General features: G+C 45.0%; 1 protein-coding gene across 1 annotated transcript; it reads left to right on the top strand.

Moving 5' to 3' along the window:
* The first annotated feature begins 1,959 nt into the window (after window positions 1-1,959).
* On the top strand, window positions 1,960-22,046 carry kcng4a (potassium voltage-gated channel, subfamily G, member 4a). The gene is made up of 4 exons (XM_058087346.1): window positions 1,960-2,186; window positions 5,320-5,923; window positions 6,430-7,071; window positions 19,447-22,046. The coding sequence occupies exons 2-4, from the start codon at window positions 5,816-5,818 to the stop codon at window positions 20,356-20,358; spliced, it is 1,662 nt and encodes a 553-aa protein (XP_057943329.1). The 5' UTR covers window positions 1,960-2,186; window positions 5,320-5,815; the 3' UTR covers window positions 20,359-22,046.
* The last annotated feature ends 5,126 nt before the right edge of the window (window positions 22,047-27,172 follow it).

Below are 27,172 nucleotides of genomic sequence, written 5' to 3'. Positions count from 1 at the left end.
TAGGCCACCCAATGGCCACACTATGGCCACCCTATGGCCACACTATGGCCACCCAATGGCCACCCTATGGCCACCCTATGCCACCCTATGGCCACCCTAGGCCATCCTAGGCCACCCAATGGCCACCCTATGGCCACCCTAGGCCATCCTAGGCCACCCAATTGCCACCCTATGGCTACCCTATGGCCACCCTATGGCCACCATATGGCCACCCTATGCCACCCTATGGCCACCCTATGGCCACCCCTAGGCCACCCTATGGCCACACTATGGCCACCCTAAGGTCACCCTATTTCCACCCTATGGCCACCCTATGGCCACACTATGGCCACCCTATGGCCACCCTAAGGTCACCCTATTTCCACCCTATGGCCAGACTATGGCCACCCTATGGCCACACTATGGCCACCCTAAGGCCACCCTATTTCCACCCTAGGCCACCCTAGGCCACCCTATGGCCACACTATTTCCACCCTAGGCCACCCTAGGCCAGACTATGGCCACCCTAGGCCACCCTATGACCACCCTATGGCCACCCTATCTTGCACCTGTGCTCAATACACAATTATGTGTGTCTCTCCTCTATATCATCTGATGAAAAGAGAATGAAAACAATGAATATAGCATTAGTGTCACATCGGGGGGGTGGGGGGGGTATGACTGCGGGACAACCAATCCATTGAGCCTCCCCATTGTGGCCCCATTGTGGCCCCATTGTCTCCTTTGAGCACAAAAAGGCTACGTGAGAACTAATAGCCTAGCATGTGTGATCAGTGTCATGTTGCATACGCCAGGCAGCCGAGGGCAGAAGCTCAACCGTGGGTTCATGAATAGTGATGGACGGGTTCATTCAACTGTCTGGCTGTCTCACACGCACACAAACATGCACACACACGCACACACACGCACACACACGCACACACACACACACACACACACTTGTTTGTAGTCCCATCACTAATGTGTTGTTGCTCCGTTAGCATCCATATGAGCCTGCACAGAAAAACAAATGTTTGCTGTGAGTTTCCCCCCCCAGGCCCGAGTGACCCAATGAGCCTTTCAAGGACAAAGTGGGCGTGTCAGGGCCAACATAATGATGCAACTATCGACTCCTGCTTGGCACGACAAGTCTGCAGGTAAAGCATTCCAAGGTACGGGAAATGGACACAACTCATTTCAGTTTCAAACGGATGAATCCGTAGATATTATCCGTTTCGGGGGGGGGGGGGGGCAGAAACTAATTGAGGTCCCTTTTGTAAATCATCACATGGAGGTTTATCCTTCCTAAGAAACAGAAACCAAAGCCTTCTAAGGCATCATTATGCAATCCAATTGACAAAAATCCCATCCTAGGATGAACCATAGCTCCCCAGTGCTGGCAGCACTCATGCAGCCCCATCAGGATTATTCACCGTAGGCATTGGCCAATATCTATCAACTAAATATGATCTCCAGTTAAGATTTTATGGATGTTTTTTCCTCCTGTTTTCCAAAACCAATTAGAAGCCCTCGGCCAACATGTTCCCCTGATAACCATCCAAAATCATAAACAATATGATATAAATATACAATATTTCATGCACGAGCATTCCAACATTCCACGATGGGATGTATTTGCCCTCCAGCCTGCCCTTCAGAGTAGCTTTGGGGGGGGGGGGGGGATTTTAGGACTAAACCGCGCCCCCTGTTGCGCAAGAGGCGACCAGGACAGAAAGCGTCACATTTGTGGTGTTCCGTGTTGAATGAAATATGTATAAATGTCATATAGAAATATCATATATAGAACATTAAACGGTCGCCGTGTTGTAGTGGGCTCCTCTTCGTGTTTCGGCGCAGTGCAAAGATGCGGATTCTGGCCACCTTTACGCAAACTTAACTCCTCCGTTACGCGCAGCCACTCCTCCTCCTCCTCCCACCTCCTCCCCCCCTCCGCCTCCTCCTCCTCCTCCTGCAGCAGCACTCGCCACCCGAGCTGGAACGGGACACTCGGATCTCCCCGAGCTCGTAGCCGCATCCCGCTGCGGCGTGCAAACGTTGCGAGTGCGCCATGCGCCGATGCGGGTCAGGCGGATCCGGTCCTGGTGACATGTAGCAGCCTTTGGCGTCAGACCAGGGGGACTGCGGAACACATCGATCCCCACGGAGCCTCCTTCGGTCGTGTGAAGAAGAGTTCGATGCCCAGCCTGGTAAGTTCGGCTGAGTTGAAGTTAGAATCCCTGCAAGCTTTTCCTCTTCCTCTTCTTCTTCCTCTTCTTCTTCCTCTTCTGCATTGCTGGTGCACGCAGGCTTTGACACGCACGGCGTGGCGTGGCGTGACATTAAATGCTTGGGTTCTTTCACTTTGTGCTGCTCGGATGTTTGAAATATTCCTCAGGAATTCAAACTTCCTGGCTGAGGTGCCAGATTGTCCCATGAATGCCTGCTTCCTGGCATTAGGAATCCAACCCTGGTGCTGATCATATTTAAGTTACAGCAAGTAAGTTAGAGCAAGAAAAAGCCAAAGAAAAAGCAAAGTATACTTGTGACTACGTCCAGGTATTTCTGAGACATGAGAGCCATTTTGTGGAATGGAATTGTTGTTCATGTCAGCCTCAGCTTAGTGACAATACAGACCATCTAAATATGTTTTTTAACATTATTAGAGCCCTCTAGACATCAACTAGCACCCCTATAGTCACCTTTACACTCGTACTATGCAACATAGTACACATATTCACATAAAATAAGCCATTTAAGATGTAAACAACACTTGTGTAGGTTGCAATAAGTGTCTTTTTATTATTATTATGATTATTTTATTGTTATTGTGCCTGTTGTGAGATAGTTCAAACCCGCAATGGAAGTCTGTTGTTGTGGCGATCAAGTCCCGGTTATTTTCCTTTGAAAAGAACAATTTGAGGCTCCTACGTTACTGACACATGACTGACACCTAGTGGCCAGAGTAGAGTACTACACCGCATCTTTGAAACCGTCACATTCCAACCGCCATGTTGTTTTTTTTAAATAAGACCCTTCAAAAGCAAACGACGTTCCCAGTGGAACCCAGCAAGGGAACAGCTGGATGAAAGCCGTTAGTGGCGTGTGCTGCCAAACCCCCTCATCAGTGAACCTCCCCCAAGGAAACACCAGCGTATCCTGGGAGAACGGGGTCGATGCCTAAGTAGTTTATCACGCTGTCTGCCCTCCGTGAGGTGAAAGTGAAACACCAACATCGTGTCGTGTGATTTATTGCTTCGGCCAAACGCACGTTGCGCCCCAGGATGTCAATCAGTGGCGAGCGGCGTCACCGTGTCTGCTCTGGCCGACGGGAGACGCAGGCGACGGGAGACGCAGGCGACGGGAGACGCAGGCGACGGGAGACGCAGGCGACGCAGTCATCTCGGGACTCGGGATTGTGTTCGTGCATTTGTCTTACACGGCACGTTGCAGTGCGCCACGCAGGAGACGTGCGAGTCGTGAACGAGTTGTTCACAGCTGCCAACTTTTGGACTGAAATTGGTGGTTCACTTAAAAAGGGAACCAACACATCATTAATTGGGTAACTCACAGGTGTCAAAACTCAGGCCCGGGGGCCCAATACTGTACACCTAATACTGTATTCAAGCTGCAATACTGGGGGAAAGCGCTATAGTGTTAAGGAGTGACTATTATTATTATTATGATATAATTATTACTGCAGTTGCAAGGTGGTCTTTATTCTTCATCATGTTCCTCTCTTCACCTTGTAGACCAGCTTCTATCTCTGGATGATGCCTCCACAGATGATGACACCCTTATCGTCTGCTATTAGCCACCACAATGACAACAAATAAATATATTTTAGATTCCCACGGCGGTGAAGTAACCTTTCACGGCTAATGCATATGTCCTTTTCCTTCATAATAATAATATGATTATTGAATAAAGCTGCTTTTCATCAGTGTCAGCCTTGACGAGGGATTTTAATGGCCACCTTGATTTGTAGTGAGCTCCAGAGATGGTGGAAACACGCTTGATGAACACGTTTGATAAACACGCGTGATAACCAGATATTTGGAGCTTTGATACGAGGCGAGCGGTTCTGGCCAAGTCCAACGACTCGGTGTGCCAATAACTTTCATATTGCCAAGAAACACATTTGGGAGGCTCGACTGCAGGCGGTTATTCACTCCTGGGTGTGAACGACACCATTAAAGCTAAATGTTCTCCTCCTGTTCCTTCCTTTTAAGTAGAACCGCGACTGAAGCACCTTTTGCTGTATCCTTTATATCAGGGGTGCTCACACTTTTTCAGCATGCGAGCTACTTTTAAAATGAGCGAGTCAAAATGATCTACCCACTACAAAAATGCAAAACATCTATTTATTTTCAAATGTATTGAGGATTATTTGTACGTACAATGTATGTTGATGTACCTTACATAACCAAATGAGCCAATATTGCAAAACACACATAATTAACTATTAACATTTTTTGTAATTACCTGAGTTTACTTTGATGACTTGCACTGAATTGAACCAGCCAGGGATGCATAGTCCGGACAGTAGCTGCTGATAGCCAGCCTCAAGCACACTTCCAAATGTTTATCAGTCATGGATAATATCCGTATCATAATATCCGTATAATATTCCATATCCGTATGGAAGTCATATGTTTTTTGCCTTTTTACTTGGTCCAGTTTTTGCCTTTTTACTTGGTCCAGCTCCTTCACTCATTTTAGTGACCATAAACTTTAGCGAGGGCTTAAAATCTCGCAATTCGCCGACTAGCTTAGCACTTTGCATCGTTGTTTACGCATGAGCGGTGACCTAAAGGTTAACATTCAGTTGTCATCTGATTGGTTGTCCTGTATGTCAATCAAGTAACGGGGATGGATGATAGGCTGACATCGTAAGTTCTGCTGCACTTAGAGACGTTGTTTGATTTGATTGGTCGCCCGAAGGGCAACATTCAGTTGTCATCTGAATGGCTGCCCTGTATGTCAATCAAGTGACGGCATTGATGCTAGGATGATATTTTTTTAATGTCACGCCGCGATCGACCAGCGATCGACCAGTACCACCCCCGCGATCGACCGGTAGCTCGCGATCGACTTAATGAGCACCCCTGCTTTATATCATATCATGTATAGCATATCCTGTATATCATATCCTGTATGTCATATCCTGTATATCATATCCTGTATATCATAACCTGTATTGATCGTGATGGTGGTCGTAAGCGTTTGACTTGCGTCCCACGTCAAATCATTTTGAAGCCCATCCTTCATGTCAGTCATGTGACCATCTTGCATTCTTTAACAGCCTCCATCTTGGTCTCTTTTCATGTCTCTCCATCTCAGATCCCACATGGTGCCACCACAGGCCCTTCCTAATCCTGTCCGGGCCAAGGAGGATCCCCGCCAGTCTTGGGACACCTCAGCACCGCATTTGGCCGCTGCTCGTTCTCCACAGCAGATCCACTGATCCATCTTCACTGGCTCTAGCCTCTCGCCAAGACGAAGCGCTGATGTGTTGCTGGGTGCGCCCGGCAAGGGTAGCCTATTTTATCCTCTGATGGCGCCTCCAGAAGTCATTCAAATGTGACAGCAGGGGGCCTTTTTCATTCTGACCTCATCAATTTGAAGCCAAAGGATGTCAGACGCCCACCGCTGAACGCAGACTCAATGTCGGGCGGGGCTTGAGGTCAAAGACACTTTGAGGGCGTTGAGCAACCACAGGAAGGCTTTTGCTCACCCAAACGGGACCATGGACTCCCCGGCTTTGTCCTGACCCAGAAGAAACAAAGACGCCGTTTTTTAAAACCTGATCTGAGCTGCATACGATCCGGATGCTGCCATGCCAATCATCAGCAATGCTAACCACGACTTTAGCAACCTGTCCGTCAGTGACGACAGCAGTCTTGACCGCATCTTCACCGAGATTCCAGAGACTGAGACCATCAAGGTATGAACAATGCATGCCCGATTTAAAAAGCAATAATGATCAATAACGATCAATAACGATCAATAATGATCAATAACGATCAATAATGATCACATACACATCTCATCTGTCATCTCAGCTTCGGATGAAGTGACTGAGAGATGAATAGTTGGTTGCAGTCCAAGTATACCGTGGAACCTTGGTTAGCATCATTAATCTGTTCCAGGAAGTTGGACTCAAACCAAATCGTATGCTAACCAAATACATTTTCCCATCAGAAATAATGTGAATCCAAATAAGCCAAAAACAGTTTTCCAATTCCAGTTTTACATGCAGAAAAGATTTCAGACATAAAAATCAAACATTCAATTATATTTGTTCCATAAAGTGAAAAATAAGCGCTAACTGTGGCGTATGCTAACCAAGGTTCCACTGTACTCCAAAGTCAAATATTGCATATTGTGGACTAAATTAGCTTCAATCTGGAATTGAATTCCCCCCCCCCCCCCCCCCCCCCCCAACTCCAGGGTGTTTATTACCAAAGGGCCCAGTTCATCCGTCAGCCAGAGGACCTGGTGTCCGTGGACCACCGCGTGCTCGCCGTGATCAACGTGGGCGGGAACCGCTACACCTTCCCTTGGACGACGCTGCAGCAGTTCCCGCTCACTCGCCTGGGCCGCCTGTGCGGCTGCAGGTCGCCCGAGGACATCGCCAGCGTCTGCGACGACTATGACGAGGCCCGGAAGGAATTCTTCTTCGATCGCTCGCCGTCCGCCTTCAGGGTCATCCTCAACTTCCTGGCCGCCGGCAAACTCCGCCTCCTGCGGGAGATGTGCATCCTCTCCCTGCACGACGAGCTGGCCTACTGGGGCGTGGAGATGGCCTACATGGAGCGCTGCTGCAAGAGGAAGATGTACACCCGCATGGAGGAGGTGCACGAGCAGGAGCGCCAAGAGGAGGAGCGCAGGCAGAGAAACGCCATGCAGCGAGTCCCCGTGGAGGAGACCACGTACCGGAAAGTCATGAACTGGCTCAGAGACATGGTGGAGAACCCGCAGTCTGGCTTGCCGGGGAAGATCTTCGCCTGCCTGTCCGTCATCATGGTGGCCGTGACCGTGGTCAGCTTGTGCATCAGCACCATGCCGGACCTCAGGGAGGAGGAGGACAGGGTAAGTCAGCGCCGCTACGGAAGAGTTGGGTCACTGTTGGATTTGTTGTTGCTCTGATGTACTCAGTCACTCTAACCTTCCCCAAGGTCAAAGTGTCAATCATAGTAGCGTCTTTTAGGAAATACCTGCCTTTGAATGTCCGTATTTGAACTGCCGTGACATCACTCTTGTTTTTCACGATGAGAACGCTACGTCTGTTTGCTACATGGAGGGGAGGAACTGGCCAGGATTCTTTTATGACTCAGCTCCACTGGCCAGGGTGCTCGGCCAACTAAATGGATCGCTGCCTGACATTCCTGAAAATCCCTGTGATGATTTATAGCCCATTTATTTACTTGTCCTCACTTTGAACATAAGTTATTCATTATGAATTATGATGAATCTGAGGGGCGGACTCTTCTGCTGATGCGTCGGTGAGAGCAAATAGTGCCTGCATCGTTATCAGATCATAACCCAATCAAATGGGTTCTTTATTCGCCCAGGTACCCTCCACTGTTTTTTTAGAGTCAGCGACATCAGCGCTTCTCAAACTGCGGGGCGCTGAATATTCCGTTAGCGTGAAAGTCAGGTATGTGTTCATGTTGTATATCTGCCACTCATACGGATAATCCAGCATCACTATCAGTTCTATCAATGAAAAGTCAGGTATGTGTTCATGTTGTATATCTGCCAATCATACGGATAATCCAGCATCACTATCAGTTCTATCAATGAAAAGTCAGGTATGTGTTAGTATCGTATACCTGTCACTCATACGGATAATCCAGCATCACTATCAGTTCTATCAATGAAAAGTCAGGTATGTGTTAGTGTCGTATACCTGTCACTCATACGGATAATCCAGCATCACTATCAGTTCTATCAATGAAAAGTCAGGTATGTGTTAGTGTCGTATACCTGTCACTCATACGGATAATCCAGCATTCAAGTGTTGAAGGATTACATAATCTTATGCACTTTATGCAACTTAATACAACAAACATGGACGCTCCAACTAAGGCGGATGTTGACCCCCCCCCACCTGGCTTAGGAGAATTAAGTCTTCTTATTAATTACAAGTGGACAAAAACCAGACTCCCTCTCATCACATCCTCTTAGATATCCGTGGGATGCTTGTGTGTGTGTATTTGTGTGTGTGTATTTGTGTGTGTGTGTGTGTATGTGTGTGTGTGTGTGTGTGTGTATTTGTGTGTGTGCATGAATATCCTGTGAACTGCGCCGACCCATAACGAGAGTTAATGACAATAATGAGGCCTCACGCTGACTGGGGCGTGGCCAGTATCAGCCAACAAAATGGAGTTCTGTGACGCATGAAGCGTCTACACTATTTGGTAATATGAATATTCAGGTGACTATAGGGGTGCTATAGGGGTGCTCATTTTCATTCATTAAATTCATTAAACACACCTTCTATGGTTTTGGGAACAATGTGGGTAACATTTGGTCTTGAATGAAGACACGGATTCAAGCCGGGACACCCTTCCTGAAAAAGGGGTGTTTACATTCCCATTATCGGGATTGCATTCCGTGAGAGGAAGTGCTTTGCTGCCTGTGGTTGTTTCGGGTAAACACAGTAGAAGCGAGCGTGACAGCGGAGCACCATGGGGAGGAATCAACCTGTCCACGGGGGCAAGTGGTCTCCACTGAGAACACAACACTTCCTCAAACTCCCAGCTATTCCCATGGAACGTCTTATTGATTCCAGGCGTTAAGAGACCATTTCTAGCGCTGCGTCTACGTTTGATTGCCTTGTAAGGACATTGTGGATTGGAGGACATATTTAGGACGGGAGGTTGTCCCACGTTTGGTCCACCTAAAGTAAACATCTGCCACTTTCATCTTCACCTGACTACCAAAGTCGGAGTCCGGCAAGCCTGCACGGGAAGCAGGAAGAGTCTTGTCATCTTTAATTGACTCGGTCCATCTACGTTCTTCTCCTTGCTGGAGGGGGGCCAAGCTTCCCCCATGTGACCATCCTTCACCTCCCTCGCCTGCTGAGGGACAAGGAGAGGGAAAATAAGTAGAAGAAGAGGAGTTGGAATTGTTTACTGAAGGTACGGAAGGCAGGATGTACAGCAGAGGTTAACCTGTCAGACATGATTCTGGTCCCCTTCACCCAAGTGCTAATGCTTGTCCTCCACTCATCACATCTATCAATCACTCAATTATGGTTTTGGCAGCCGACTTTATTATTCAGCTTAAGTCCTCCACTCCAACTTCTGTCCATCTTTCCTATCAATGCTCTTCATGTCTAATGTCCTCCTAGCCGGGAGCTTTTATTATCTCATTTATCTATTTGGATTTGGCCAACTTCCTGTCGGGAAGTCAAGCCCTTCCTTGTTGTGTCAGTAATAGCAAATAGATGCATTAGCATTTATTCCTACTTCAGCATTATCGACACCAAAGTAGGCCTTTTTTCCATCAGGAACGCTGAGGGATGAGCATGTTGGGAGGTCGGGATTTGGATTTCTGTTGGAGTTAGCATGTTCTTCCCGTGTGCACGTATGGATGTGGACGTTCCAAATGTCCAGAGTTCAGGTCATCCGATTAGAGTTAGTATAACAGGAAGTGAGTGAGTTCATACAATATTGTCATTTGGAGGGGAGACATAGTAAGATGGCTGCACGGTGGTCGAGTGGTTAGTACGGAGACCTCGCAGCTAGGAGACCCGAGTTCAATCCCACCCTGTCCATAGGTATGAATGTGAGTGGGAATGTTGTTAGTTGTCTGTTGTTAGTGCACCCGGGATAGGGCTGGGGTAGGCTCCAGCACCCCCGCGACCTTCGTGAGGATAAGTGGTAGAAAATGAATGAATGAATGAATGAATGAATGAATAGTAAGATGTGTCAGGAACGAGAGAGCATCTGTCCATCTTCTCCTTTGGAACCACGGAATGAAGAAAAGGTGTTTTGTTGTTGTTGTTGTTGTTGTTGTTGTCGTCGTCGTCCCAGGAAGCAACACAAAGGGCAGCAGTAGCCAAAAGCGACCTCTTCTTCTGCTTCAGCAGCTCTCGCCCTCTGAAGGTTACATCCATATTTGGATGGAACAACTCCCGGAATGAAAGGAAAAATAAGAATCCATAGTTGTGGTAACGACTAAACATCCTAAACTTCGACTAAGATGCATTCCATTACGGTTAGGGTAACACTTTTTGTGCTTGAGTGATTCTTCTACTTTGAGTGTGCAACATCGATTCCATCCGTTTCTACGACTGGGCTGACCCCGCGGTGACCCCGCGGTGACCCCGCGGTGACCCCAGTAATCTGTCGCAGTAAAATCTCCGGCAGGATGTCTGCGGCTGATTGGAGGCAGCGGCGACTGTCCCCCACGAGCAGGCGGCCTCGTCTCGCATCGATAACCGTCTTGGTTCAATTCCATGACGTCTGACATTCTTATGCACGGATTGGGGACTGACTTCTAAGTCGGGCAAACATTTTGACTGCCTTGTCTTTCCTCTCCTGCGTACTTTGGACATCTTTCACTACGAGCGCCGCTCTGATTCCCGTCTTTAATATTGTGACCATTGAAAGTGTTTTCATCAACCTCATCTGATTTGCTCTCCTTTGGGAATTTGGATGTTTTGTGACCCGAGGGAGTCATTGAAGTGGCCATTTAGTGTCCATTCTTAAAGCTGTAAATTGAAGTGGGACTGCTGTTGGCTAATTACGCTCCTAGCATCAATCTCTAGTATGCAGGCAAGAACAAGGGAGGGAAAGGGTGAAGAAGCGCCAGTGGAGACAGAGGAGCAATGCATGATGGGAGGTCAACCTTGAGGGCATCTGGTGTCCAAGATGTGTTGGGATTAATAGGATCTTTCACAACAATCAATTGATGACCTCATTAATCTGCTGCATTCTGCATTACTAAAGAAAGCGGGTGGGGGGGGGGGGGGTATAGGGGTATAAACATTACACCTGCAATGAAGACTCCTTTCTCTCCTTTCTCATTCGTCTCCTCGCTCAGGAGAGCTGTTGAAACTTTAAAGACTGTCTGAGAGTCAAATCTAGCCAAGTAACAGGAAGACGAGTAGACCACGTACGTGATGATACCCGCATTGTTGCCAAGGTGGAGGAATTCTAACCTCAGCCGAGGCAACTCGGGGTAATTCATCTATAACTAATCATTTAGTTTCCACATACGTATGACGCATGCGACTGACAGGATTAGCGCTGATGGCATCCAAGCTCACATCCTCTCTGCAGGAATCCAATTGAAGTGTCTGTGTAGTAATTGTACAATAAATACTACATGACGGTGCGTTCATGTTCACACCCGGCAGTCTGTGTCTGCTGTGAAGTAATCCTTTCAAACACGTCATGAAACAACTCGTGTATTCGTTCCCAGGAAGTACCAATCCACCAACAAAGTGTTACAAAGGGATTATGGACATTCAATGCAAAACTTCATTCCTGATTTAGACCAAATATGATCCAGTTTGGATCCAATGATGGGGTGTCCCCGACTTGGCTGCAACCATGCATGGGTCCAATGATGGGGTGTCCCCGACTTGGCTGCAACCATGCATGGGTCAATGATGGGGTGTCCCCGACTTGGCTGCAACCATGCATGGGTCCAATGATGGGGTGTCCCCGACTTGGCTGCAACCATGCATGGATCCAATGATGGGGTGTCCCCGACTTGGCTGCAACCATGCATGGGTCCAATGATGGGGTGTCCCCGACTTGGCTGCAACCATGCATGGATCCAATGATGGGGTGTCCCCAACTTGGCTGCAACCATGCATGGATCAATGATGGGGTGTCCCCGACTTGGCTGCAACCATGCATGGGTCCAATGATGGGGTGTCCCCGACTTGGCTGCAACCATGCATGGGTCCAATGATGGGGTGTCCCCGACTTGGCTGCAACCATGCATGGATCAATGATGGGGTGTCCCCGACTTGGCTGCAACCATGCATGGGTCCAATGATGGGGTGTCCCCGACTTGGCTGCAACCATGCATGGGTCCAATGATAGGGTGTCCCCGACTTGGCTGCAACCATGCATGGGTCCAATGATGGGGTGTCCCCGACTTGGCTGCAACCATGCATGGGTCCAATGATGGGGTGTCCCCGACTTGGCTGCAACCATGCATGGGTCCAATGATGGGGTGTCCCCGACTTGGCTGCAACCATGCATGGGTCCAATGATGGGGTGTCCCCGACTTGGCTGCAACCATGCATGGGTCCAATGATGGGGTGTCCCCGACTTGGCTGCAACCATGCATGGGTCCAATGATGGGGTGTCCCCGACTTGGCTGCAACCATGCATGGGTCCAATGATGGGGTGTCCCCGACTTGGCTGCAACCATGCATGGATCCAATGATGGGGTGTCCCCGACTTGGCTGCAACCATGCATGGGTCCAATGATGGGGTGTCCCCGACTTGGCTGCAACCATGCATGGGTCCAATGATGGGGTGTCCCCGACTTGGCTGCAACCATGCATGGATCCAATGATGGGGTGTCCCCGACTTGGCTGCAACCAGCAGAGGTTCTGTTGTCTTAAAGGGGGGCTATTATGCTAATTTCCATGCTTTGTTTTAAGTCTGAAGCCTCAGTTTGATCCCCAGCTGTGCAGCTTGACTACGTAGCAACTTTGCTTGTTGAGGCAAGACGGATGTGAGCAGAAAGCAAGTGAAGGAAACTAAATGTTGAGGCTGCTTGTGATGGCTTCAGGAGAATTCAGGGGGGGGGGGAGAAAGCCACTGCTGTCATGGAGGCATTTGCAGTCCCAATCATTTCCCGAGTCAGAGGGACCTGACCTTTGTGTTGCTGCACGTTGTCTTATTATGGGCCTTTGACAAAGCGCTGTGCTGTTTGAGTCTCCATGTGTGTGGCGCCATCTTTAAGGTGTTTTACATTCAAAGATTTTCATCTAAAATCTCCATCATGGTTTTAAATGTGCTTATTGTTACGTGATGAGTAGTGCTAAAAGTATACTTATTTGTTTTGGCTTAATATTAAATGAAATGTTGGCGTCTGGAAAGGATTAATAAAAGGATTATAAAAGGATTAATAAAAGGATAATAAAAGGATAATAAAAGGATTAATAAAAGGATAATAAAAGGATTAATAAAAGGATAATAAAAGGATTAATAAAAGGATAATAAAAGGATTAATAAAAGGATAATAAAAGGATAATAAAAGGATTAATAAAAGGATAATAAAAGGATGATAAAAGGATAATAAAAGGATAATAAAAGGATAATAAAAGGATTAATAAAAGGATTAATAAAAGGATAATAAAAGGATAATAAAAGGATAATAAAAGGATAATAAAAGGATAATAAAATGATTAATAAAAGGATAATAAAAGGATAATAAAAGGATAATAAAAGGATAATAAAAGGATTAATAAAAGGATAATAAAATGATTAATAAAAGGATAATAAAAGGATAATAAAAGGATAATAAAAGGATAATAAAAGGATAATTAAAGGATTAATAAAAGGATAATAAAAGGATAATAAAAGGATAATAAAAGGATTAATAAAAGGATTAATAAAAGGATAATAAAAGGATAATAAAAGGATTAATAAAAGGATAATAAAAGGATTAATAAAAGGATAATAAAAGGATAATAAAAGGATAATAAAAGGATAATAAAAGGATTAATAAAAGGATAATAAAAGGATAATAAAAGGATAATAAAAGGATTAATAAAAGGATAATAAAAGGATAATAAAAGGATAATAAAAGGATTAATAAAAGGATAATAAAAGGATAATAAAAGGATAATAAAAGGATAATAAAAGGATAATAAAAGGATAATAAAAGGATTAATAAAAGGATAATAAAAGGATAATAAAAGGATTAATAAAATGATAATAAAAGGATAATAAAAGGATTAATAAAAGGATAATAAAAGGATAATAAAAGGATAATAAAAGGATTAATAAAAGGATTAATAAAAGGATAATAAAAGGATAATAAAAGGATAATAAAAGGATAATAAAAGGATTAATAAAAGGATAATAAAAGGATAATAAAAGGATTAATAAAAGGATAATAAAAGGATAATAAAAGGATAATAAAAGGATAATAAAAGGATAATAAAAGGATTAATAAAAGGATAATAAAAGGATAATAAAAGGATAATTAAAGGATTAATAGAAGGATAATAAAAGGATTAATAAAAGGATAATAAAAGGAAAATAAAAGGATAATTGGATTGACATTATTTTCTTCCAAAAGTGATGTTTTTCAAAGGTTTTGTGTTTAATCTGACCTTTTGGAACGTATTGATGACAAAGGTTCCACTGTCCTGTGAATCTGCAAGCGTCTCCAGCGTTTGTCTGTGCGACCATAATAAACCATAACAAACCATAATAAACCATAACAAACCATAATAAACCATAACAAACCATAACAAACCATAACTGCTTTGACAGTATCAGCGAGCAGCAGATTTCATGCCTTATTATAGTCGATGTGGTTACGAGCTGTATTCTTTCCATCCGTCACTGCATGGCTGCCAAGTAGGCTTATGGACGAGAACAGCAAAGTATGAGGTGTTTATCTTGTCTCTGCCAAAGTACGGTTGGACGGCTAGCGCGGCCCAGACGTGCAACACAATGCACTTTTAGGAGTGAATATGATATATATATATGATATATATATGATATATATATGATATACGAGGACAGAGAATAGTGTGCCTTCACATTCCTTCACAAGGTGACCTTGCTATGACACTGGAACATTGTTTGCAACATAAAAGGGAGAGCTAGTGCTGCTGTTAGAGGATGCTGTATATTTCATCATGTACTTGGATGACCTTTGGATGACCTTTACCACCGGAACACATTACCAGGAATACACATGGGTCTTATTTAGTTCTGAATGGCTTATTTCCTCCTATTATGCTTATTATATTGGGTAATACAAGTGCAAAGGTGACTATAGGGGTGTTACTTCATGTCTAGAGGGCTCTACTAATTGACATGTTTACATGCATTTTCAGCAATGTGGTATTCTTTACATACATAATACATACATAATACATAAAGTACATAGGTAGTGGTGTTTAAACCAATATTCTTGGCATTTTCACATCTTACTCTTGTTGTTTATTAAACATGTTTATTTATTTACTCCATGAGAATAAAAACGACGGTTGACTTTCGTCGGACATTTTGGTCTTCCTCACGTTATGCCTTCCATTTTCTATGATTTTTACCCATATGCAGAACCGAGGTAATGGCCTGTACGCCAAGAAATGCACCAAGACATAAAATAGTATAAGAGAATATAAAAGAAGCAGCAAATAAATGTCCCCCCCCCCCCCCCCCCCCCCCAAGTGTGAAATTGAGACACTCATAAAGGTTTGCTAGCTAAGCATTGTGATTACAAACCGGCTAACCTCAGCGTGCGTCTATGTCTACGCCCCCCCCCCCAGGACCTTTTGTGCGTATCGTGTGTATTCACACATGGCCCACATGGCACACCTTCCACTTGGTATGTTCCGTGTTGGTGCGGCTATCAGGTTGCAGGAGGGCAGCCTGGTGACGGATGAGGTGTCACCTAGCCCAAGTCCTTTAATAACACATGACACTTGAACGCTGCGTGTCTTCGTTCTCTTTGTCGTCACGTGTGGTTTTTTCATAGCTGTGAAAGTACGTGCTAGGTCCACGTTGGACCCGCAGGTTCACTCAAGTATGTTCAATGTCCGCCTCAAGGTAAAGCTGATTGATGGGCGGAATCTTTTGTTCTCATTTGTGTCCAACCTTTGGACGGCTGGGATTAAAGGGTCGTGACTGCGGATTTTGGCTTCTTTTTTTGCTTCTTTGTTTGATGGATTGAAATACCACGGCTGAGATAAGGAGAGGGTGAATACACGGAGAATACACCGAGTAGATGAGGAACAACCAACATCATGAAACATGTTCTTATCGTGCTGACGTTATGTGGCTTTAATATCATTGTGGAAAAAAATGGAACCCCAGAAAATGACTGGAATATCTTTCAAGACCATCCTAGTACAGTGTAGCCTTGGTTAACATACGTGTTCAGTTAAGGACAAAAGATTTGTGTACATTTTTTGGTTAGCGTACAATATTTTATACGCTGAGTTCTTCATGTATTTTTATCCCAAAATGGAAACAGGAACCAGAAGTCAGCTCTGTCGCCCATCTATGATGTCATCAGCGGTTGCCTCTGTAGTTTTTTGCCCACTAACACAGTAAAGCTACAAAAATGTTAACACCAAACACAGTTTTTATAGATTCACAACTATAGTTTATGCAAAAACTGATCCATGAACCCATGGTCTGGGTTCTGGATAGATTCCTATGGTATGATGTCGCACCAGCAAAGATTGGGATTGTGACGAATACGATCATGTTAATTACCCAACACCAAGGATACTACTTAGCCTTAGATGAGTGTGTATTTTATTTGTATGACCACCACACATCTTTAATGACTAAAACGGTGCTCACATATGGCGAGGGTCGCTGGAGGCAGAAGAAGATGTTCCACAAGTTAAAAAGCACATCAATAATTCAAAAGAATGGAGGCGTCTTCTTGTCTGACAATCCAAAGACACATTTCCACTTCAAACCCGCGTGCACACGGCGGTCCCACTGATGAGGTATCCGGATGAAGCCCCACTGTGACGTGATGCTTCTTAAGCCAGGCTGGATGGAAGTGGACAAGCGTGGAATACGATACCATGGAGTACAAAAGCGGGAAGCAGCGCCCGTAAGCTCATTTGCTAGACTCGTTTATCTTGAAGCGTAGCGTTGCTAAAAGACAGATGCTAATCACGCAGCGATATCGTATATTTTATCACCGGACTTCCATGACCATCTGCCGTACCGTGAACACAGACACGACATCAAAGTAAAGCATATGAACGTTAAATCGGGAATACATAAAGTACATGAAGTACATAAAGTACACGCATCTGCCGTGTGAGATGTACGATGTTTCCATTGGACTAGCAATCATCTGGTCCAGATGACATCTGTCTTGGTTCTTGTGGTTGTGGTATTTATTCTACTACTTCGTCAATCATTTTTAATTGCTGGATTACAAATTTATCAAAGTGTCAAATCAGGACTCCAAATCGGATCATCGGAAAAATCTGTGGGCCTCAGGATCTGGTCTCTGCTATTTGCAGACCATGTGGTCCTTTGACCTTCAGCTACTAAAAACATCCTAAAAACGTCCTTTCCAAAAATGTTGCTTGAATGTGGTTTTTAATTTGGCAAAGACATTTTTTGTAGAAATGAGAAATGAGAAATGTGGGTTCATGCTGAAATGAACTGTCTCAGAGTCCCAACGAGTCCCAGTGAGTCCCAATGAGTCCCAACGAGTCCCAGCGAGGAGCGAAGGTCATAAAGGCGTGGTGACAGTGCGGCTGTTTGAAGAGACAGAAGTAGAAAGCGTGTCGCTGTAACTAATGGCCTTTGGTCCAAAGGGTGAGAACAGCACCGCAAAGCCCTAATGGGACAAATGGGGGGGGGGGGGGGGGGGGATGAGAGGTAGAAAGTGCACACCAGAGGCAAAACATGAAAGCCGAGGGCAGAACGTGTCTGAAAGATTGATGCAGGAACGGCGCTCCTGAATTCCCACGGTGCTTTGGGCCTGGACGTCACCCGGAGGAAGTGTGAGGAATGCATTTTGATGAAGGAGGAGTGCGGCTGTAGAGGCTGTCGAGGCTGTGGAGGCTGATATTTACTTAGATTTACCACATCTATTCTCAGCCACGGAGACAGACACCATTCTTGTAATTGTATTTGTCTTTCCCTTCAGTAAATGCCTGCGTGATGAATAAATATCAAGTCAGTCAAGGGACCATATGGTGCATGATATGAACAGTTCTTCAATAGACGGTTGGCAACCCCATAGAAGACACTAACATTAGCAATACTAGCGTAGCTTCCACATTTTTAGCTGACTTACAAATAGTTAGCAGGGTTTTATTTTAAGATGTGTAGTGAAGCCTTTTTTTGCAAAGCCGGTGGGGATGTACGGGTCAGACTCACCTAGCTGTCCTGATGGAGAAGTTGACGAGGGCTCTCGGGACCCTTATTAGGACCTTTATTAGGACCCTAATTAGGACCCTTATTAGGACCCTTATTAGGACCCTTATTACTGTGATAACATAACTCCAAAGTGACTTATGCAATAGGTGACCTTCAATGTGCCTGACCCGTTTTAAACGTTGCCAAGTCTCCCAATAAGAAGAAAACCTTGACTAATCTTCCCTGACCTTTGTCAGCCAGGGGATGTTCTTCCCCGTTCCTCCATCAGTGTGGAGCGTCGTCATTAAAGGGAGTATGAGGACACGTTCCGGCCTCGCAGGATGCTGAGAATGCTGTTTTCCAGCCGGAGCCAAACATTCCCATTAAAGCTCTTAATGCGGCAAAGCCAAGAACCGAATGGAAGAAGGAGAATGGCGGAGCAGCTTGTGCTGCTGCAAATGTCTCATTTGCAACTAAATAATAACACGGTGCACAAAGGATGCAAAAGGCTTCAAGTCACGTTGAGAGAAAGAAGGGAGCGAGGAAAGGAGGAAAGTAGGAAAGGAGGTAAGGAGTGATAAATGAGTGAGAGCAGAGGAACGTATGTCATAGAGAACATTGGAGGTAGTTGTGTTTCTCTTGGGGGGACACGGACACCAACCAAGGTTTGAAGGAGAAAGGGTGACACCCGTGTGGGGCCAATGGTGAAAATAAAGGATGGGAGGGAGGCAGGAGGAAAATGGGATGACTAACGAGGAGGAGGAGGAGGAGGAGGAGGAGGAGGAGGAGCCCAAATGAGAGGAAGAGGGTTGCAGGCTGAGGAACGACCAAAGGACGAGGATGGAGGTACATGAGTCACAAAGTGGAAATGGAGCGGAGAGGAGAAGATGCCGGTCGAGGTCGAGGAAGCTTTTCCTTTTCCTTTCCATCGCTTTTCCCGACAGCAATTCCGTTTGGGTTCAACGAGCCGGAAGAATGAAAACCGTGTGAAAAACAGAAGAAGTATCTGGTTGACGCCAATCGATTGCTGCTGCAGGATTCAGTTGATGAGTCAGTTCCTCATGGGGGGGTCTGGGGGGGGGGGGGGTCCTTGTTAACCTAGAAGAAATATTTGCCAGTATCCCAGCAGTATCATCCTGTAGTATTACACAATTACACAGTATATCTAGACTGCCAGTACTCCAAGTCAATGAATCCACAGTATGGGATTGGGTCATGGGGAGCTGGAGCCTACCCCAGATGACACCCAAGATGGGTCACTGGCCAATCAACATGGAGTTGACTGATCACGTGATGCGCTTGTACCATTTGTCGTATTTAAGAGGCGTGGCCTGATCTAAGGCTTCCTGTCTTCTGACCTTCTGACCTTCTCACGCCGGTCTTTGTCGCTCTGTGTGCTCCTCAGGGCGAGTGCTCGTCCAAGTGCTACAACATGTTCATCATCGAGACGGTGTGCGTGGCCTGGTTCTCCTTGGAGTTCGTCCTGCGCTTCATCCAGGCTCGCAGCAAGCTGGACTTCCTGCGCGGGCCGCTCAACATCATCGACGCCATGGCCATCCTGCCTTACTACGTGTCCTTGGTGGTGAAGGAGGAGGACCCGTCCACGGAGAGCGAGCGTCCAGGAGGAAGTAAGGTCTACCTGGACAAGCTGGGCCTGGTGCTGAGGATCCTGCGGGCCTTGAGGATCCTGTACGTGATGCGGCTGGCTCGCCACTCCCTGGGCCTGCAGACGCTGGGACTGACCGTCAGGAGGAGCACGCGTGAGTTCGGCCTGCTCCTGCTGTTCCTCTGCGTGGCCGTCACCCTCTTCTCCCCGCTGGTCCACCTGGCTGAGAGCGAGCTCACGGGCACCCACGACTTCAGCAGCATCCCCGCCTCCTACTGGTGGGCCATCATCTCCATGACGACGGTGGGCTACGGCGACATGGTGCCGAGATCCATCCCGGGTCAGGTTGTGGCGCTGAGCAGCATCCTCAGCGGGATCCTCATCATGGCCTTCCCTGCGACCTCCATCTTCCACATGTTCTCCCGCTCCTACCAAGAGCTGAAGATGGAGCACGACCGCTTGTTCAAGGAGGAGTGCGCCGCCGCCGCGGCTGCTGCCGCCACAGCTAGCGCCGCGGCCGGCGCCACCGGGGAGCCGGAGGGGGCAGGACGGGATGGAGGAGAAGGTGGAAAGCTGGAGGACTCGGCTGCTCCTGGACTGGAGTTCCATCCGGATAAGGACGGAGTGGACTCCCTGGAGTCCCTGGCTCTCCTCGGGAAGGAAGCTGATCCTGCAGCAAATAATCACAGAATTCCAGCAGCCGCTTTCTGAGTGACGGATCCATCAAAAGCTTCCAGGCTCCATGTTGGTCTCCATCTCCCCTGAAGATCTCCCTTTCCATGTGGTCCTAAATAAGGAGATGACATCAGCTGTTTGTCTCCCTGGTGGGGGGCTGATGTGGGCCCCCAGAGTACCAGTGAGCAGACACAAACTGAAAGACCATCTAAACCCTTTAAAGCCGATGAGATGGTTCAGGCCGTCTTATTAAACCGTGCAGCAATATTAATATTAATATTAACTCTTTGCTTCCATAAACATGCAATATCCAAAGTTGCTTTTTTCTTCCACTGTGAAAAAATACTTTGCAACTTTAAGTGTACTACTGGGTACTACTACTTACCGCTATGTTGCCGACAGTATGAGCTGTAAAAGATGTATTCCATAGGAATACCGGAATAATCTATGAGATCTCCTGGTAGGGCTAAACCATTCTACGCTAACGCTAACTCCATTTAACTCCATTTACATCAGTTAGTTATAACTTAGTATTATGATTCATCATCTTGGTCAATGCAGGGCTTTTATGCAGATGGATATGATGGAATGGTCTACAACTAAGCCAAGGGTGGAGCTCACACGGTGGAACCTCCAAATTCAAACATCCCATAAATTGGTACAGTCCAAGAGTTAAACCAGAATGTTCTAGGAGTCAAAATACCTCAAAAGTACCTGGAAAAATGGAATGGAATGTAATGAATTTTGGAGGTTCCTCTCTCGTTTGAATTGAAGGAAGTTCTCCTCTTGGTTCCTCTCTGACTTGATGCCATGTGATGTTTGATCCTCCAACGATGGTTTGTATGTCCATGTTGCTCCTGGTGTGTTTGTGGTTACGGACTGAGACATGGGAGAACATGAACAGTAGGAGGACCAATGCAGATGGAGATGCTCGTTCCTAAAGCCGCCCATGAAAGGTTCCAAATAACGGCATGCTCATTTGCGTTTTCCTGGGATGAAAGCGAGAATGAGCGCTAACAACGATGAAATGTACTTTGCAACGCTGCAAATAAAAGCTCTTGCAATAATCGCAGGCAAATCCCCTCTTTTTTTTTTTTTAGAACATTCCAGTTGGCAAAGTCAGGCTGATGAACGTTTCTGAGGAAGATAAGACAAAGCTTGGAGACAGTAGTCAGCACACAAAACCCTTACAGCCTCGTGTACTATTGCAATACTATCGTGTACTTTAGTGGGACTCCTTAACGTTTCATCTCCAAGTTTGGCATCAACCCTCCAACATTACTCTGAAAAGAGGGTTCACACAGGGACACGCCAGATGTAATCTAGATTAAACCTGGGATTATACGGCCCGTGGCTAGCATGATGCTACCCCAAATGTAAGTCTTTGTATCCCAGTGACTGTTGGCCATATGGCATCCCATCCCATCCCATCCCATCCCATCCCATCCCAGCACTGGGATTCCTGGTACAGTTGACTTTATTCTCCGGAGCAGCATATGGCTGGGAATATCAATTCCAATTAGCAGACCCATTTTGCATGAGAAGACGTGATGGATTACAACACAGACCAACCATTTTCCATCTGGATAGTCCAAATCTGGAGAGACAGGAATTATAATGAATATGAATTGGAATCCTGGAATTGTAGGTCAAAGGTTGGGCAAGTTAGCAAACAACAAAGGAGGAGTTATGGTACAATATTACAATAATAATAATATATATTCTATTATCCATCTTATATTTTCCTTTTTCTTGCAGCCGGTACTTCTTGACGGACACGCCCGAGAGGTTTGGGTTTCTATGGCAGCAGGTGGAGGACCTGCAAGGCTGCTTCTCCGCTTGATCCCACTGGTGCCGTAAAGCAGGTACTTTAGACATTTGGCACACTGGGTGTCACATGACACCACTCCCTTTGTCCCTCCTCCAGGGGACGTAATGGGCGGCCGGGGGAGCAGATGGGAAGATGGTGGGACTGGTGGACCATCGCTGTGATGGCTCCAGTTGGGTTATTGATTCACTGCAGGGAAAAAGATGAGAACCTCCTGGCCGGCTTGTCAAGCGCGTCCACCGCTTCGGGACCACGGACCCCTAATGGGCCCCTAATGGGTCCATGCGTCATGACATAAGGCTCAGTCGGGTGGTCACTCGGGGTAGGTGGATCCATCCACGTATGAATAGTAGTAGTAGTAGGAGTAGTAGTAGTAGTAGTAGTAGGAGTAGTAGTAGGAGTAGTAGTAGTGTCATATTTTTTATATTCTTCTAACCTCCATCCATCCATTTTCTATGCTATCTTTGCTCTGTTTGCATGTTTTCCCTGTGCATGTTCTCCGGGTATTCCGGTATTCCTTGTGCATGTTAGGTAAATTGGCCACTCCAAATTGTCCGTACTTCGTATTGCATGACCCCCCCCCCCCCTGCAGGTTTTGTGGTTGCACATGTGACCACCCAGTAAATGACAGGAACCTCAGTTTGACCCAAGAATGACTGAATGAGTCATGAAGGGATTCCATTAATTACATCTATTTGGAATTCATTAGCACTTATGAATATTCATATGCAAACAAGACTGCTAAGTAGCTCCGCTGTCAGAAGTTCACTTTGCTCTCGACTATTAGACCGGATGCACCAAAGATCATGTTTAATGAAGAGTACAACTCCTCACCATTATGAGTTGAACTGTACTAATCTGTAGGGAATTTGGTTTAGTTTCAGTTTGGGATTGAAACCATCATCGGTAGCATTAGAAGGTGCTATTAGCTTTCATGGTGTTTTTGTTAAAGGTCATACTGGGAAACAGCAACATTGAATTTTCTTCTTCGTACTACGATAACATCACCCGGTGCTCCCTGCAGATTGTGTCGTGTACTGCAGGACTTGTGATAAGAAGTAAGATCCAATTAAAGCAAGCCGCCTATCAGCAGGAAATCCCTGGCACACGGAGGCCAATCCCGCCATCCCGTAGATCAAAGGAACGCGGACGCAAGTTGAAATGCTAATCGCTTCAATTGGTCTTCAGTAACTCCTCAACTCCTCTTCTGTTCCTAATTTAACGCACATGGAAAGTCAATGTATAGACTTTATAGATGCAACATTTGCATAGTTATGTGAAAATGCATGTAATATCATGTCCATTATGATTTCAGACATCAGAATTGATTGCTTCCACACCCAACTTTGATATAATAAGTACATTTTCTCAAAGTATGATTTTGTATTTATGAATTTAATATTTTCATAGGGCATAAAAAACAACATTTTTACTCATAAAATATTCATAAAAAGTTAATTCTGTAGAATATACCACAAAAAATGAGCTGTGGGCCACAAATGACCCCCGGGCCGTAATTTGGACACACCAGCTGTAACAATAATAACTGTAATAATCATCATACCTGGGAGGTTAGTCTCTTCACATGTGTTGTCTACTATTATATACATAAAAATATTTTATATATTTTATATTTTTAATCAACTTTACTACCATCCATGTACAAAATGTGTGATGCAGTGCAGTTGGAGCAATATGAAACAGACGTGTGATATTCATATATATATATATATTTATAGATATAAATATTATATAATATTTATTTATTTCTAGCTGTGAATATCCTGAGATGAACTTTGGATTGGTTCCACCGCCCACGTATTTCCGTGATGAAAGTTTGCGTTCCAGTCGGAGCGAGAGAAGGTCTGGCGGGTCTGGCGGGTCTGGCGGGTCTGGCGGACGCCCCGCGTGCAGTCGGCTTGCGTTGGCTGCGTCCCCTCAGCATCAGCACCGCTGCCATCTGGGTAATCCCATCACACCTGGCTTTCTGGGACCATGCCACCGGAGGTCACGCAAAGGCCGCTTCCCTCAAGTGGTGGGGGGCTGGGACGGGACGGGAGGGGGGGACTTCAAGCCCTCGTTTGGATGTTGAAGTTTGAAAGGATGACACGGTTGCTGGGCAACACCATCATGGAAAACCAATACATGAACCCACCAAGACCTGGAAGATCCACAACCTGAATGATGTGTACCAACATTTCCATGATGTGGAGGTGCACCAGCGTGACCCAATACCTATGTCTGTGGGTAGTACCACATATGAACTGTGAGTAGTACCACATATGAACCGTGAGTAGTACCACATATGAACCGTGAGTAGTACCACATATGAACCGTGAGTAGTACCACATATGAACCGTGAGTAGTACCACATAAAGTAAAGTAATGCTGTGATGTGAAAACATGAGCTCCAATGTACTTTGCTATTTTGGAGTACAGATTCCTTCAGGCATGGATGGGCACCAGGAGCATCCAAAAATGGCATAAAATGCCTAAATTTTAGGGCGTCAATTTTTGAAAAAAAACGTGAGGGGTTAGTATGTCGTTTTTTTCAGTTTTTTCAACTTGCTCAAAATGCACTTTTCTGTTAAAATAAACACGGGAAACCTCACACACACTCAACAGGGGCCCCAGGAGCATCCAAAAATGGCATAAAATGCCAAAATTTTAGGGCGTCAATTTTTGAAAAAAAACGTAAGGGGTTAGTATGTCGTTTTTTTCAGTTTTTTCAACTTGCTCAAAATGCACTTTTCTGTTAAAATAAACACGGGAAACCTCACACACACTCAACAGGGGCCCCAGGAGCATGCAAAAATGGCATAAAATGCTCAAATTTTAGGGCGTCAATTTTTGAAAAAAAAACGTAAGGGGTTAGTATGTCGTTTTTTTCAGTTTTTTCAACTTGCTCAAAATGCACTTTTCTGTTAAAATAAACACGGGAAACCTCACACACACTCAACAGGGGCCCCAGGAGCATGCAAAAATGGCATAAAATGCCCAAAATTTAGGGCGTCAATTTTTGAAAAAAAACGTAAGGGGTTAGTATGTCGTTTTTTTTCGTTTTTTCAACTTGCTCAAAATGCACTTTTTTGTTAAAATAAACACGGGAAACCTCACACACACTCAACAGGGGCCCCAGGAGCATGCAAAAATGGCATAAAATGCCAAAATTTTAGGGCGTCAATTTTTGAAAAAAAACGTAAGGGGTTAGTATGTCGTTTTTTTCAGTTTTTTCAACTTGTTAAAAATGCACTTTTCTGTTAAAATAAACACGGGAAACCTCACACACACTCAACAGGGGCCCCAGGAGCATCCAAAAATGGCATAAAATGCCTAAATTTTAGGGCGTCAATTTTTGAAAAAAAACGTAAGGGGTTAGTATGTCGTTTTTTTCAGTTTTTTCAACTTGCTCAAAATGCACTTTTCTGTTAAAATAAACACGGGAAACCTCACACACACTCAACAGGGGCCCCAGGAGCATCCAAAAATGGCATAAAATGCCAAAATTTTAGGGCGTCAATTTTTGAAAAAAAACGTAAGGGGTTAGTATGTCGTTTTTTTCAGTTTTTTCAACTTGTTAAAAATGCACTTTTCTGTTAAAATAAACACGGGAAACCTCACACACATTCAACAGGGGCCCCAGGAGCATCCAAAAATGGCATAAAATGCCCAAATTTTAGGGTGTCAATTTTTGAAAAAAAACGTAAGGGGTTAGTATGTCGTTTTTTTCAGTTTTTTCAACTTGCTCAAAATGCACTTTTCTGTTAAAATAAACACGGGAAACCTCACACACACTCAACAGGGGCCCCAGGAGCATGCAAAAATGGCATAAAATGCTCAAATTTTAGGGCGTCAATTTTTGAAAAAAAAACGTAAGGGGTTAGTATGTCGTTTTTTTCAGTTTTTTCAACTTGCTCAAAATGCACTTTTCTGTTAAAATAAACACGGGAAACCTCACACACACTCAACAGGGGCCCCAGGAGCATGCAAAAATGGCATAAAATGCCCAAAATTTAGGGCGTCAATTTTTGAAAAAAAACGTAAGGGGTTAGTATGTCGTTTTTTTTCGTTTTTTCAACTTGCTCAAAATGCACTTTTTTGTTAAAATAAACACGGGAAACCTCACACACACTCAACAGGGGCCCCAGGAGCATGCAAAAATGGCATAAAATGCCAAAATTTTAGGGCGTCAATTTTTGAAAAAAAACGTAAGGGGTTAGTATGTCGTTTTTTTCAGTTTTTTCAACTTGTTAAAAATGCACTTTTCTGTTAAAATAAACACGGGAAACCTCACACACACTCAACAGGGGCCCCAGGAGCATCCAAAAATGGCATAAAATGCCTAAATTTTAGGGCGTCAATTTTTGAAAAAAAACGTAAGGGGTTAGTATGTCGTTTTTTTCAGTTTTTTCAACTTGCTCAAAATGCACTTTTCTGTTAAAATAAACACGGGAAACCTCACACACACTCAACAGGGGCCCCAGGAGCATCCAAAAATGGCATAAAATGCCAAAATTTTAGGGCGTCAATTTTTGAAAAAAAACGTAAGGGGTTAGTATGTCGTTTTTTTCAGTTTTTTCAACTTGTTAAAAATGCACTTTTCTGTTAAAATAAACACGGGAAACCTCACACACATTCAACAGGGGCCCCAGGAGCATCCAAAAATGGCATAAAATGCCCAAATTTTAGGGTGTCAATTTTTGAAAAAAAACGTAAGGGGTTAGTATGTCGTTTTTTTCAGTTTTTTCAACTTGCTCAAAATGCACTTTTCTGTTAAAATAAACACGGGAAACCTCACACACACTCAACAGGGGCCCCAGGAGCATGCAAAAATGGCATAAAATGCTCAAATTTTAGGGCGTCAATTTTTGAAAAAAAAACGTAAGGGGTTAGTATGTCGTTTTTTTCAGTTTTTTCAACTTGCTCAAAATGCACTTTTCTGTTAAAATAAACACGGGAAACCTCACACACACTCAACAGGGGCCCCAGGAGCATGCAAAAATGGCATAAAATGCCCAAAAT

This window comes from Doryrhamphus excisus, chromosome 11 (genome assembly GCF_030265055.1).
Source record: "Doryrhamphus excisus isolate RoL2022-K1 chromosome 11, RoL_Dexc_1.0, whole genome shotgun sequence".
Taxonomy (NCBI): Eukaryota; Metazoa; Chordata; class Actinopteri; order Syngnathiformes; family Syngnathidae; genus Doryrhamphus; species Doryrhamphus excisus.
Note: the sequence above shows the minus strand (reverse complement) of the source record. Positions and strands in the feature narration are given on the sequence as shown.